Source organism: Apis florea, unplaced genomic scaffold (assembly GCF_048593485.1).
Source record: "Apis florea isolate Af1SG1 unplaced genomic scaffold, ASM4859348v1 contig_3081_pilon, whole genome shotgun sequence".
NCBI classification, from domain to species: Eukaryota; Metazoa; Arthropoda; class Insecta; order Hymenoptera; family Apidae; genus Apis; species Apis florea.
In genome coordinates this window covers 3,632,577-3,645,521 of record NW_028256703.1, presented here as the reverse complement: position 1 = coordinate 3,645,521, position 12,945 = coordinate 3,632,577, and the positions used below count along the sequence as shown (strand labels likewise).

The 12,945-nt window shown below is 48.1% G+C and overlaps 1 protein-coding gene across 8 annotated transcripts in view; it reads right to left on the bottom strand.

Annotated features, from left to right (window-relative positions):
* The window catches only part of LOC100864844 (zinc finger protein castor homolog 1), a 201,577-nt gene that overhangs the window by 25,858 nt on the left and 162,774 nt on the right, over positions 1-12,945 (bottom strand). For all 8 annotated transcript variants that reach the window (XM_086909288.1, XM_086909287.1, XM_086909286.1 and 5 more), the window contains 2 exons: positions 9,644-10,110; positions 4,074-4,137 (listed from right to left, as the gene is read on the bottom strand). In XM_086909288.1, coding sequence (XP_086765414.1) covers positions 4,074-4,137; positions 9,644-10,110 — 531 coding nt within the window. The remainder of the gene's footprint in view (positions 1-4,073; positions 4,138-9,643; positions 10,111-12,945) is intronic.

Below are 12,945 nucleotides of genomic sequence, written 5' to 3'. Positions count from 1 at the left end.
CCGCGTCGGTTGTCGGTTTATCATTAAATACGTCGAAGGCTTCGAAGCAAACGAGTTAAGAATCAATATTCGCGATGTCGACGGATACACGATGAGGAGGGATACACGAGTGGAACGGAGCTCGCGACAAGATCGTAAAGCGGCGGAGGGGGGGCGCGCAAAGTTGTTCGATTAATGCTTATCGCGCGCTAACCGTAAGTAACGGACGTAATTTTCGGCGAATGTTCGGCATATTAATGGAGGAACGGATGGAGGATGGACGGGTTGGAACCGGCGAGGAACTGTTAATTGAATTGTATTTAATGCGAATTAATGACCGCCGCGTATCAACGAGGCTGTTAAGCATCCGTCGTAAATGAATGTCGAACAGGTGCAGCTTGGCAAACGTGGTTCACGGATGTCGGCGGTAATTGTTCGAGTCGTAAATTGCTTGTAATTGTTAAAGCCCGTCCGTGCCATTCCACGTAACGCGGCTTCGCTGAAATTTCGATGCGACCATAATCGAAGACGAGCGTACGGGGGCCATCGGGTCGCGGATAATCAATTAAGCTTCGTTTGTGCATCCACGGAATGATGATGGAATACAACTACTGCGAAACGAGGATCATCTTCGGATCCATCCATTCCCCGCTACTACTACGAAACTTTGATCTCTCTCTCTCTCTCTCTCTCTCTCTCTCTCTCTCTCTCTCTCTCTCTCTCTCTCTCTCTCTCTCCATCTCTCTCGATCTTGCGAATTCTTCTCCTCGAATCGCATCGTATTAGAAGACCCTTGGTAAAAGATCCCTCCCCCTCCCCCCATTTCTGTCTTCTTTCAATTCTCTATCTATAATCGAAAATTGCGCATCGATGGATTTATTATAGAATTTGGATTATAGAATTAGCCGCGGAGAAACGACGAAACGATCTCTCGACAACTGTCCGCGATCTGATGATGAACAACGTCCGTGGAAAAAACGCAACGTGGTCTTTCTCTGGTTGGGAGGGGTTCAAACGTTCGACGTGGCCGGATCCTCGTCGGATCCAAGTCAAGAGAGCGAGAAAGGAGAAAAGGAGAAGAGAGGAGGTCGTCGAAGGAGACGATCGGGCCAAGCGACGAGCGAGGACATTGTAGCGAGGATGGTTCGGCACGGGGGAGGGGAGGGGGGGGATGGTGGAGGGTTGAGGGAGGGTTGAGGGAGGGTTGAGGGAGGGGGAGGGGTGGGGGGTTGGGGGAGGCGAAGACACCGCGAGAAAGAGAGAATAATGCGTTAAAGCAGCAAGCAGCAACTACTACTCTAATTGGCCACTTTGTCCATTTATTCGATTTATTTAAATTATGGGACAATTGACAGTAGGCATTCTATTTTTTAAATCTCCCCGGCCAACCGGTTGATTGGGCGAGATTGGCGTGAGACACTGGCCCCACAGATTCCCCAGTTGTGGGCTTAATCAGCTTTGATTGCTGCCCTCTCTCTCCCTCCCTCTCTCTCTTTCTCTCTTTCTCCTTACGCCGTCGCTCTCCTCCCCTCCCGTCCCACCTCGCTCTTTCTCTCTCTCCTTCTTTCTCCCGGCCATCTGTCTCGCCGCCTCCTCCTCCTCCTCCTCCTCCTGCTCCCTCCCTCCCTCCCCGACCGACACTCTCTCACATACTCTCTCTCTCTCTCTCTCTCCCTCCCTCTCTCCTTTTTTTCCCCCTTTCTCGCGTCGGGACAAACTAACGCGCACAACTAACAACCGACCGACCGACCGACCAACAACGCACAATTTTATTTTATTCGGTTTCAACGCGGATCTCGCGACGAGTTTAATATCGTCCGGGAGCGCGAGACGTTGATTGGCCGATCCGAAATTGTGGGAATGTGTCTCTGGATAACAGAGACACCGAGAGAGGCCGCCCACTCCTCTCTTTCTCTCTCCCCCTTCCTTCGGTTCTCCTTTGTCAAACGATTACATATAATTTCCGCTGTCGGTTCTGATTCGTTTCTTCGTTTTCCGACCGAAAACCTCACGATTACCACGTCGACGATCACGACGACGAGAGTGGCGAACGACGCTCGAAACTCTCGGTGAGGAACGATGGAGGGGGAGGGGGGAGGGGGGAGGAGGAGGAGGGGGGAGGGGAGAGGCACGTACGGGAAAGAAAACGAGAAACAGAAGAATCCCCGCGGATCGGATGTGACAAAACAAAGAGAGAGAGAGAGAGAGAGAGAGAGAGAGAGAGAGAGAGAGAGATAGGAGACGGGACGAGACGGCGACGCGATAGGTAGACGTTTCGAGCTTGGCGCGCGTATTTATAAACGAGTATCGATGCGATTACGCAACGTACAGATCCTATCCCCGCGATGTCCTATAATTAATGAAATTCTCATCGAGTCACTGACTCTTCTCGATTCTATAGTCGATCGATCGCGGTGCTTCGTGGCACGATCTAAAATTAAACTCGTCGTCGTTCGTCGTCGTCGTCGTCGTCGTCGTCGTCGTCGTCGAGAACGTCACGAGGACCTCTTTCGCTAGGAGGGACCTCCTCCTCCTCCTCCTCCTCCTCCTCTTCCTCTTTTTTCTTCGTCGTGTAGTTGCGTGTAGCTCGTTTAGGAATCTCTTCTGCTCGAATCGATCTGACGTAACGACACCTTTCCACCAACAAACGTTTCCTCTCGCACGTTCACCCACGAGTGAAAGAAAGAAAGGAAGGAGACGAATAAATTCCGATCGATCGGGATCCAACGTCCCCGTTTGAACGTACGATCGGACGATGACTGGGATTGAATCGATCGAGAAAAAAAAAAAAAAAAAAAAAGAAGAAAAAAAAAACGTTTACAATCAAACGAAACGTTTCGCCAATCACCACGAGGACCACGATATCTCCTCTCCATCGTATGACACAATTTTTCGAATGGAACATATTGAAAGGGGGGTTGGGGTGGGTGTGTATGGGGGACCTGCATGAATCCGTTTCCACGCACGGTCTTCCTCTCTTTCCCGATCGTCGCGACCAGGCACAAACCCCCTTCAGCCCCCTCGTGGGACCCACTTTGCGCTCATCCCATTTCCTTGATAATTCCCATAATGCTGTGGGCGGATATTCCAATAAAGGGGGAAGAGCCCCAGGCCACAAAACGCTGAAAGCATGGGAGGACACCGACGACTCGTTTCGTCAGGTTGCGCACGATTTACGACCCGCCAGCAACAACCGATTCGATCGAGTAAATAGGGAAGGCGAGACACGGCCGCGCGTCCTCTCCTTCTTCGTTTTCGAACCGAGGCGACGATGCACGAGACGACGACGGCCTCGGCCACGTGACGGTTTCCGCCAATAATTCGATAATTGGGCCTCGGATGCGGGACCATTGTGCGCGAACGATTCCAACAATTTGAAAAGAAACGCAACTCCTATTCCTACGTGTAAAATATTTTACACGTATTATATATACCCCTCCCCTCCCCTCTTCTATCGTACGAAACGCGGATCGAAACTCGTGGACCACCTGTTGAGCGATTCATCCCTCCGACGAGATAAACGCTCGACCACTCGAGGGAGGGGGGGGGGAGGGGAAGCGTTTCGTTCGACGAGAGGTTAACAACCTCGTCGTGTCGCGGCGAAAAGAGAAAAAGAGAGGGGAAAAAAAAAAAAAAAAAAAGAAGAAATTGCGCGCGCAATAGTTGCTTTGCTTCCGCGCGGAAAAGAAAAAAAAAAAAAAAGAGAGAAAAAAAAAAGAAAGATTCGCGATAGAACAAAAACTTTTACGCGCTTTCACGAAACTCCCTCGAACTCGAACTCGATTTCGTCGCATCTCGGACGCCGTGCACCGCTCGCGACCCCTTGCCTCTCTGTCTCCCCCTCCCCTCCATCCCCCCACGAGTCGCCACGATCGGCCCCTCATCGGCCGTGCCTTTTCTCTCGTTTTCCCTCTCGTCGCATCTTCCTCCTTTTTTTTTCATCTTCTTTTTTTTTCTTTTTTTTCTCTTCCCATACGTCCCTCCCCTTCCTGTCTGCTTGCCGGTTGGCGCAGGGTCGTCGAACGGCGGAGACTCGATTTGAATCTAATTACGATCCCGATAATTCCGTAAAGGAGGCGGAAATAGTAACTCACCGGAAACCTTCGGGTCAGCTGCCTCCACCTTCATCGCCGCCAGGCTCGCTATTGTCGGCGGTACCTAAAAGAAAATACATTACGATGTACAATGCACCAGCATGCTCAGGGCCGTGCTTCGCGATGGGGACGAAAGGGGGCCGCCCACGCAACTCGATGGTGGGACAACGCGCGGAGAAAGAGCGAGAGAGAGAGAGAGAGAGAGAGAGAATGCGCGCCTCTCTATGAATCCGCGCGACACGTGTCGTTGAAAAGTTGAATGCCTCCAAATTATCCGGGTCCTCCCCCTCGTTGTCGTCGATCTTTTGGGAAAACGGATCCCTTATTCGAAGCGGAGCCCACGCGATTTTCCGCGCGTCCATCGACAAAAGAAAAGAGAGAGAGTCGCTTCTCTCCCTCTCTCTCTCTCTCTCCTTACACGCATTCGACACGTAACATAAAAATAAATGTTCGAATCGGTCCAAATTGACTCGTTCCGTCCAACCCTTCGTCGTTTCTTGCGACTCTCGAAACTCTCGTTCTCGATGGAAAAAAAACTGGCCCCCTAATAAATCGGTGAAATTGGCGGTGGCTCGAACCGTTTCGCTCGCCAAAAAATTCCACCTTTATCGTTTCAACGATATCCTCCTTTCCGCGCGGAGCGGAAACGGCTTCCGGTTCCCCGAAAAAAACGTGCAACGTACGGAGTGGCAAGGTCGTCGACCTTCGCGGTGCAATGTGCAAATGTGTGTCAAGAACGAGACACGCGGCTCTGCGCGGGAAAACGCATTTCGGGCGGCGTCCTCGATTAACGATTCCTCCTTTTTTTCCACGCGGGAATTTTAAACGACGACAACCTTCCTCTCCCGCTGTTCGAACGGCGTCGGGAAGATCCTTTCGCTTCCGAGAAGCGACGAGAATCAACGACATCTCGGGGATGATCGAGATGTGTCGGGGAGAAGGGGAAGGAGAAGTTCTCGAGTCGGGGATACACGCTACGAAAATAAAAGAGGGACGGGACGACCGATGACCGGAAGCCCCATCGCGGTGCAAATTATTCGAATCCTGTACGATTTCCGAAGCCGTATTCTGCCGGTGCCGATCCGTGCGGCCGTTCGTCGCGCGGTTGAATTTATGAAGCGATTGCCACACATCGTCTCGCCCTCTTCCCCCTACACCGATTCCCATTTTCGAGCCAAATCGACAGATTTTCCTCTCCCCCCGTGCACGGAACGCGGCTCACGTGCGGTTGGTTGGAACAACCGTGGCCACCGATCGACCATTTATATTCCACGCTCATAATTATCGCCGACCTTCGATGCCCAATATTACGGATCGGCGCGCGGATCGCATGGCAATGCGGCGGAAACAACGTTTCGCGGCCGTTTCCGCGGGAAATCGGCGGAAATCGCCTACGAAAAATTCAACTCGCCGACGATTATATCATACGTCGCGAAATCTCGACGTTATTTATTCATTTTTCTCTCTCTCTCTCTCTCTCTCTTGCGAAAAATATAGAAACGATCGGATCGTCGTCGTTGGTTGAATCTCGTTCGGGGAATTTTAACAAAATCGGAAATCGACCGTCGTCCTACGAAAAATTCTGACGATTATTTGAGATTATTTATTTATCTCTTTTCTCTCTCTCTCTCTCTCTCTCTCTCTCTGTTGCGAAAAATATAAGAACGATCGTTGTCGTTGGTTGAATCTCGTTCGACAAATTTAAATGAAACACGGGGATCGATATGTAACGATCGATTAGAGTTTCTCGAGACGTTTCGCGAGCGGTCTCCTTATCCTTGGATGATTCATTGGATAGAGGCGGAATACGTGCAGGCGAAACGTGACAGAATTTGACTGTGGACTATCGAGTGGACTACACGGGATCATGGACAGCATGGAAATTTTTCTTCGACGCGGTAATCCGTGTCATAAAGTGGGGGGTCGGTCGTCCCATCCTGTCCTTTAATGGCCGCCACGTTGAAAAGAATATTCAGAGGGAGGAGGGACGTAATAACGTCCAACGTACGTTACGTACGTGGACGTGGACGCTGGACGGGAGGGCCCCCGGAAGAAGCGCGCGACTCCTCCACAAAAGGGAGGAAAGAAGAAAAGGCGAAAAGAATCCCCAGCAGCCCCCTTTCCACACATTGGAAAGTCAGTACGTGCGCCACAAAGAGGATTTCGATTGCAGAGTAGGTACCGCGTTTCATAGTAGAGTCTCGTAGGTAGGTAGGTAGGTAGGTAGGTAGTAGTTCCGAGCGCGAAACTCGATATAAGGAAGAAAGAAGAGGAGAGGAAGAGAGGCAGAGAAAGGAAGCAGCGATCGTAGAAACAAATAGAAAATACCGCGAAGCGGTGCATACGTGTGTGTGTGTGTGTGCATGCACATTGGCTAAAAGGATGACACGACGACGAAGAGGAGAAGAAGAAAGAAGAAGAAGAAGAAGAGAAAGAAGAGGAATGAAGAAGAAGAAGAAGAGGAAGAAGATCGAGCACGAAAAGAAAGAGCGGAGAATGGAGCGAGAGAAGGAGGAGAGGGTAAAAGAAGAGCGTCTCAGGGCGTAAGAGAGAGGGGAAGGGGAAGAGGTTGGAGGGAGGAGGAGTGCATAGGGGGAGGGCAAAGAGGGAACCGGGAGAGTATAGAGGTATATGAGAAAACAATAGAGCTGATTTGCAAACAATAGAATAACGTTAAGAGTCGAGTATTATACGCCGTTGTTACTTCTTGTGCCATAACGCCGGAGAGCATATGCCCATTAATATTCAAAGGCGAAAATAATGTAAACGACACGACAAAAATCGGGGGAATAATTTCAATTCTCCCCGTATGGGATTCCAGCGTGGCGATACACCGAGCCTCCCGGGCCATTTCGTGTCTCCTCTTCGGCCACGTATACACATGTATATTTAGCTCTCAACCGCCGGTTGGTAAACTACCAGACTCTGGCGCAAAAGCGAAAACAATCCATCGTCGATTTTCCCTTCCTTTCGTTCGTCGAGCGGACCGACCCGATTTTTTTCCAGAAAATCGCTTCGAGAGGGGTGGCCCTCCTCCTCCTCCTTGGCCGCGTGGGGCCAAAGAGGCAGGCGATGCTCTCTTGAAAGCGTGTACCGATTTTATCCTCCTCCTCCTTTTCCTTCGTTTCACTCGTACGTATCGAAGGACAACGCATCGCACCGGATCTCGTCATTTTCTTATTCGAGGGTGTGGTTTATAGTATAGTACTCGGGTATAGCAGGTATACCGAAAGAGAGGATGATTCCATCCGCAACCGAGCTCGGTTGTTCCAAGTTATTGGAATATAATACAATACGTACGTACGAAGCGGTTATCGAATGTAGGGTGTGTCGAAGGATGGCGTAGAATGTTAATTGTTCTTTTAGAAAGTTAATTCCCCGATGCGTCTGACGTAATCCCCTCTACCCAAATGTTTTCGCCTGGCAATTTTAAGAATTCTACGTCACACGTTTTATTAGTCATTGTGAAAATGCAATCGCATTGGAAAAAACACCGGTCGACGCGAATTATCGCCAAACCAAAGTTTCGACCACGAATCTCGATGTACCGAAAAATTTTTATTCGACGGGCGTCGACAAATCGTTCCTTCCCATCGTCCTTTCCCCTCTCCTTCCTTCCTTCCTTCCTTCCTTCCTTCCTGCCTGCCTACTACATTCCCTATATACGCACGCGTAACGCGCGAATCGCGAGGGGATCATTGTTCTCGATTATTTTATGGGAACAATGTCTGAACGAATTAAGGTCAAGAATCAGGGACTCTCACCGCCGAGATTACCGCCAATATGTCACCGCGTATCGGGGGACAAAATTACGATTTACGGTCGCGTTGCTCGTTCCGCGGTTCCAGGAACCCCTGAATTATTCCAGCGCGGATGCGCGTTTCCCGCTGGAATGCGACAGACTTTACGACCCGTCCACGAGTCATCATCCAGCCATCAAACCGGAGCCACCACCACCACCACCGATGTGATTCACTCTCACGCCTCTCCGAACCGTTCCTACTCTTCCCGCTTCTTTTCGTCTCGTCGATAACGGATTATCATTCGCTTGGGATCGATACGGGACGATATTTTTCTCTCAGGAACGAAAGAAATTCTCGTGGATGCGAGTAATTTTTAATTACGACGGAAATGCAAACCATCTTGTTTTATTTGTGAAAACGAAAAAAAAAAAAAAAAGAAAAAAGAAAGAAAGAAAAGAATTGGATAAGGGATTTTCACGCGATATAATATCTTGGTGTTCGTCATTGAGTCATCGATGCCGCGCGACGTTGTTATACCATCTTGTTCTTGGACGTGGTTCAGTTTCTCGGAACAACGAACTGCGTGGACCAGCGCGATTTATATTTGCACGCGAAGAATTTTCCTTATATACATGTATATATATATATATATATATATATATATATATATGTATATAGAATCGCACAAAGTAATAAATAAAATTTTAGAGAAAATGAACAGGCTCGATAATTATTCCGAATGATGTTGAATTTTGTTTCGAGCATTTTGCGTTATTCGGATTTGATCGAGAGAAAGAGAGAGAGAGAGAGAGAGAGAGAGAGAGATATGCAACGGGAATAAATTAGTTACGAGATTTGATTTTACAAGGGAAACAGCAATCAACGGAGTCGAGTCAATTAAGGAAAGAGGTTTTAAACCCGCGAACAAGATTTCACGGTGAATTAGTTATCTCGGTGTTGCGTCACCGGCCGCCAATAAATCGAGATAATTATTTTCATATAATTGGCACGGCGAGCATGGGATCTTGGCGCTGGCCATTCAAGCGGAAACAAGTTGAACGAAATCCAACCAAGTTGTAGCAGATGCTCGCGGCGTGTTGACAATCCGGTGTTGTCACGTCATCATCAACCGGGCCCGCTGCGTCCACGAGGTCCGCTATAATCGATCTACGTCGCTCGAGTCACGGGTTGAGAGCTCGATTCACGCGGCCGGGTATAATAAACGGTTGAAAACGACTATCGATACGCCATGCCTCAAAAACTTCTCGAAATTGAACACGGACGAAAATAAATCCTTTTCAACTCTATTTTATATTCACGCCGCAACATCGCGCGCTCCTCTTCTATTTATAATTATCAATTAAAACGTCGTCAACGTCCGCCGAGCGAAATGAAAGGGATCGAAAATAGTTTAGTTAATCTCGAAAATCGATCGATAGATGGAAGAAGAGACGTTGAAAATTTTAATGACTTTCAGGAAAAACGATAATTTCCCCTAAGTAATTTTAATAATTATAAAGAATTCGAAAGAACTCGTCGAGATGGAAGAATTGGAGATATTCCATTAAAACAGGGGGAGGAGAGGGGAGGGAGGGAGAGGGAGAGAGAGAGAGAGAGAGAGAAAAGAAGAAGAGAAAAATTCCATCGCGAACGACGCGTTCCTCTCGTTAAGTATCCGAGGAACGACGCGGAGGAAAAGGAGGAAAAAGGAAACGAAACAATCCATTTCCGTCACGAGGGCGAGAGAGAAGCGGGGGAAACGGCGAAACGGTCCGCGGGAGATGAAAGGGACCCTTCTCGTCTAATTAATTTGTTCGACTGACTCACCCTCGATTCTTCAGGTTCCTCCCTCCTCACGTTCTGGAAAAGGACGCTGCCCATCTGAACTTGAAGATTTTGCTGCAACAACTGCGCCAACTGCGGATTCTGCGACAGAATCGCGGGATTCTGTTGCAATAGTTGAGCAAGGGCCGGATTCTGGACCAAGATCTGGCTCAGGGGTGTGTTCGTCATCGCGTGAATGGTTTGATGATGATGCTGCTGTTGGTGTTGCTGTTGTTGGTGCTGCTGCTGTTGCTGCTGATTCGACTCTTGTTGTTGTTGGTGGTGTTGATGCTGTTGGTGTTGCTGTTGCTGCAGATTCGGAGAATTGGCGTTCGACGTCTGACAGGATTGAGACAGGTTACCGGGGGGTGGATTGTGTCGAGGTGGGCTTTGGGGGGTGTGCGGTGGCGTCGGTGGGCTTCCTGGCGCCATCGAGGAAGCATCCTTTTCCTCTTTTACTTTTACCTTCCCTGTAACACGAGGTTTCAACATTTTTTTTTTCTTTTCTTTTCTTTTTTCCGAATCAACGAATCATCAAATTTCGACAAATTTAAACGTTGCTACTCCCTTTTCTTTATACTTATAAGCTTCGTTAAATTAACGATCGAACGATCGCAGAAGAATCGTCCTCGAGAGCTAGTTGTTCTAAATCGTTCGTTGCAATTTCGAAACTCGAAGTTCATCGAGTTGTTTCTTCGACCTGTTTCAGGCCGACACCTCGAGGAGACTGGCCAGGAGGAGGTAGATTTTTCCGAGATTTCGGAAAGCTGGGTGGGGATCGGTTCGTTCGATTGGCCGAAAACAGGAACACGAGTCGACGAATAGAAACGCGACGACGGAGCGTGAAAAAAAAAAAGTGAGCGAGGGGAAGTTTTTTGCCGAGATCGAGGCCGAGAGTCGTGAAATTGAGACGTCTCGACATTGAGAAAGCCGCAATCGACTGCGGGAGCAGGTACATCTGCCGATTCCCTAAACCACGAATTTTCATACCCTTCTTTCATACCCTCTCCAGACACCCGTTTCCAAATTACGTTTAAACGATATTTATATACACTCGTTTCCCGTGCATCTGTTTATTTCTCGAGAATTTTATTCTCATGATGTTAATCCCTTACTATACGTTTTATACGATTATTCGGTATTTCCTCGATACAACCATACAGACGCTCGCCTTCGGACAATCGTGCAGCTGATAATAAGGAAGTGTTTTAGAGAAAGTGAGCATTAGCGACCACCGGTTGACCACAGTCTGGATGCCTTCCACGGCAGATAGTCGGCCAAGAAATAGTCACCAGTAGATTGACTAACTTGGAATTTTGCATACACAGAAAATCCTTGAAAAAAAAAAGCTACCGATACTTTGAGAAGAATTTATTTTTTCCCCTTCTCATCTCATTGGGAAGAGAGTGTAATTTTTCCTTTTTACTTGTCCCTTCATGGGACAATTAAAAAAGAACGAAAAATAATAATAATTTTTCCATAAATCTTCAGCTTCCAACGCCAGAGTTGAAAAATCAAAAATCCTGCAGCTGAAGATGATTCCTCGTTTTTTTTTTCTTCCCCCTCCCCCTAAAAAGGAAGACAAACGAACGCACGGAGGATTTGAGCCGGTGGAAGGAGTAAGGGGGGCAGCGTTTAATACCCCCGGGTGCGAAGTCTGCGATTCAGGTAGATTCCATCGGGGTTTATTCGCACCGTGTAGTAGTAGGATCCATGAGAAAACATCGACGAATTCAGCCAACAGAGAGTTTCTACCTGCAGTTCTCGATCTCGTGGCCGCGAAACGAGGAAGAGAGCGGTCCACCGGGTGGATTAAAAAAGAGGAAGAAGAAAAAGAGAGAGAGAGAGAGAGAGAGAGAGAGAGATTCGAAAATGCGAAGGAAAGGGCTTTAAGGACCCCCCCCTCCCCTCTGGCCCAACCGATGACGTCTGATCGAAATTACCCAACCCCTTATTCCTCTCCACTGCTACATTTTCCGCTATTTTTACCACGGGAATTGTCCCGTGGTAATATTCGTTTAAAGAGACGGCGGATCGACGATGAAAAATGACTATTATCACCTAAACCTAACCTATATATACACGTGATAATTTAGTTTTTAGGGCCTCGATCGAGATTTGTGGGAAAATTCTTCGACGGTGAGATAGAATTTTTTTTTTTTTTTTCCTTTTCTTCATACGAAAGCGAAACAAAAAGGAAAGAAAAAAAAAAAAAAAGAGGGACGAGCAATTCACGTTTAATTTAATCAACGTAAACGAGAGAGAGAAATCGCTCTTTTCTCTCATGGTTATCGATATATATATTCGAACGCCATTTAAAAAGGACCCGGGACGAGAGGAAAGGTAGGTGTAGGTTTGCGGTTGTGTAGGCGATAAAAAAGAAGCGGGTTGAAACGATTTCGGTACACGTTTCAACGGTAAATGGATTTCTACGAGGGGCGGGGGGAGGATCGCGTTGTGCTCGCATCCTCGGATCCTTAAATTGACTCGATTTTTAAGGTCCAAACCCGAGGCGGAGGTTGCGCCGCGGGGATCCCGTGTTTCTTCTCTCGTCTTTCTCCTTCTTTCGTCTTTGCTCCACATCGTCGATTGATAAAAATCGAGTGGCGAGAAAAAGAACAAGGGAAGGAGGAGGAGGAGGAGGGTCGGGGGTGAAATCGAAACGTCCGGCCGAGTAATTGCCGTAGTTAACGAGTCGAGAGAGAGTCGAGGATTCGTAAACTAAAAAAAAACGTCTCTGCGCTCGAAAGAAACGCGAGAGTTTCAGTTTCTTCTGCAACGTTCGTTGAAACGGTTTCGAAAAATTTGGAATTTCTTCTCTCTCTCTCTCTCTCTCTCTCTCTCTCTCTCTCTCTCTCTTCGTTGGGAAGAGCGAATTTCGATCCAACGATCTCTTTAACCCCCTTCACCTCCTTCTCCTCCTCCTCCTCCTCCTCCTCCTCCCCGTGATGGATATTAATTCGAGAAGGTAATTACACCACGAATCGAAGGAACGAATTCGAGGGACGAAACGCGGAACGAAGAACCGTGACGATGACATTCGAACTTTCCTCTCATCCTTGGACCGAGCAACGAAAACGAAAAATGAGGGGAGAGAGGGGAGAGAAGAAGGAAAAAAAAAAAAAAAAAAAAAAAAAAAAAAACTCGCCGAGCGCATCTTCCGAACCCATTTTTACGAGATACTTAAGCCTTTAAATGGTTAGATCGAGAAAGTTGTCCCCCTTCGATTTCAAAGTTCACCCGAGAGAAATCGGTTAACCCCCGATCCACGTAACCGAGGAGAGGGTCGCGCGCGATTTTTCTCA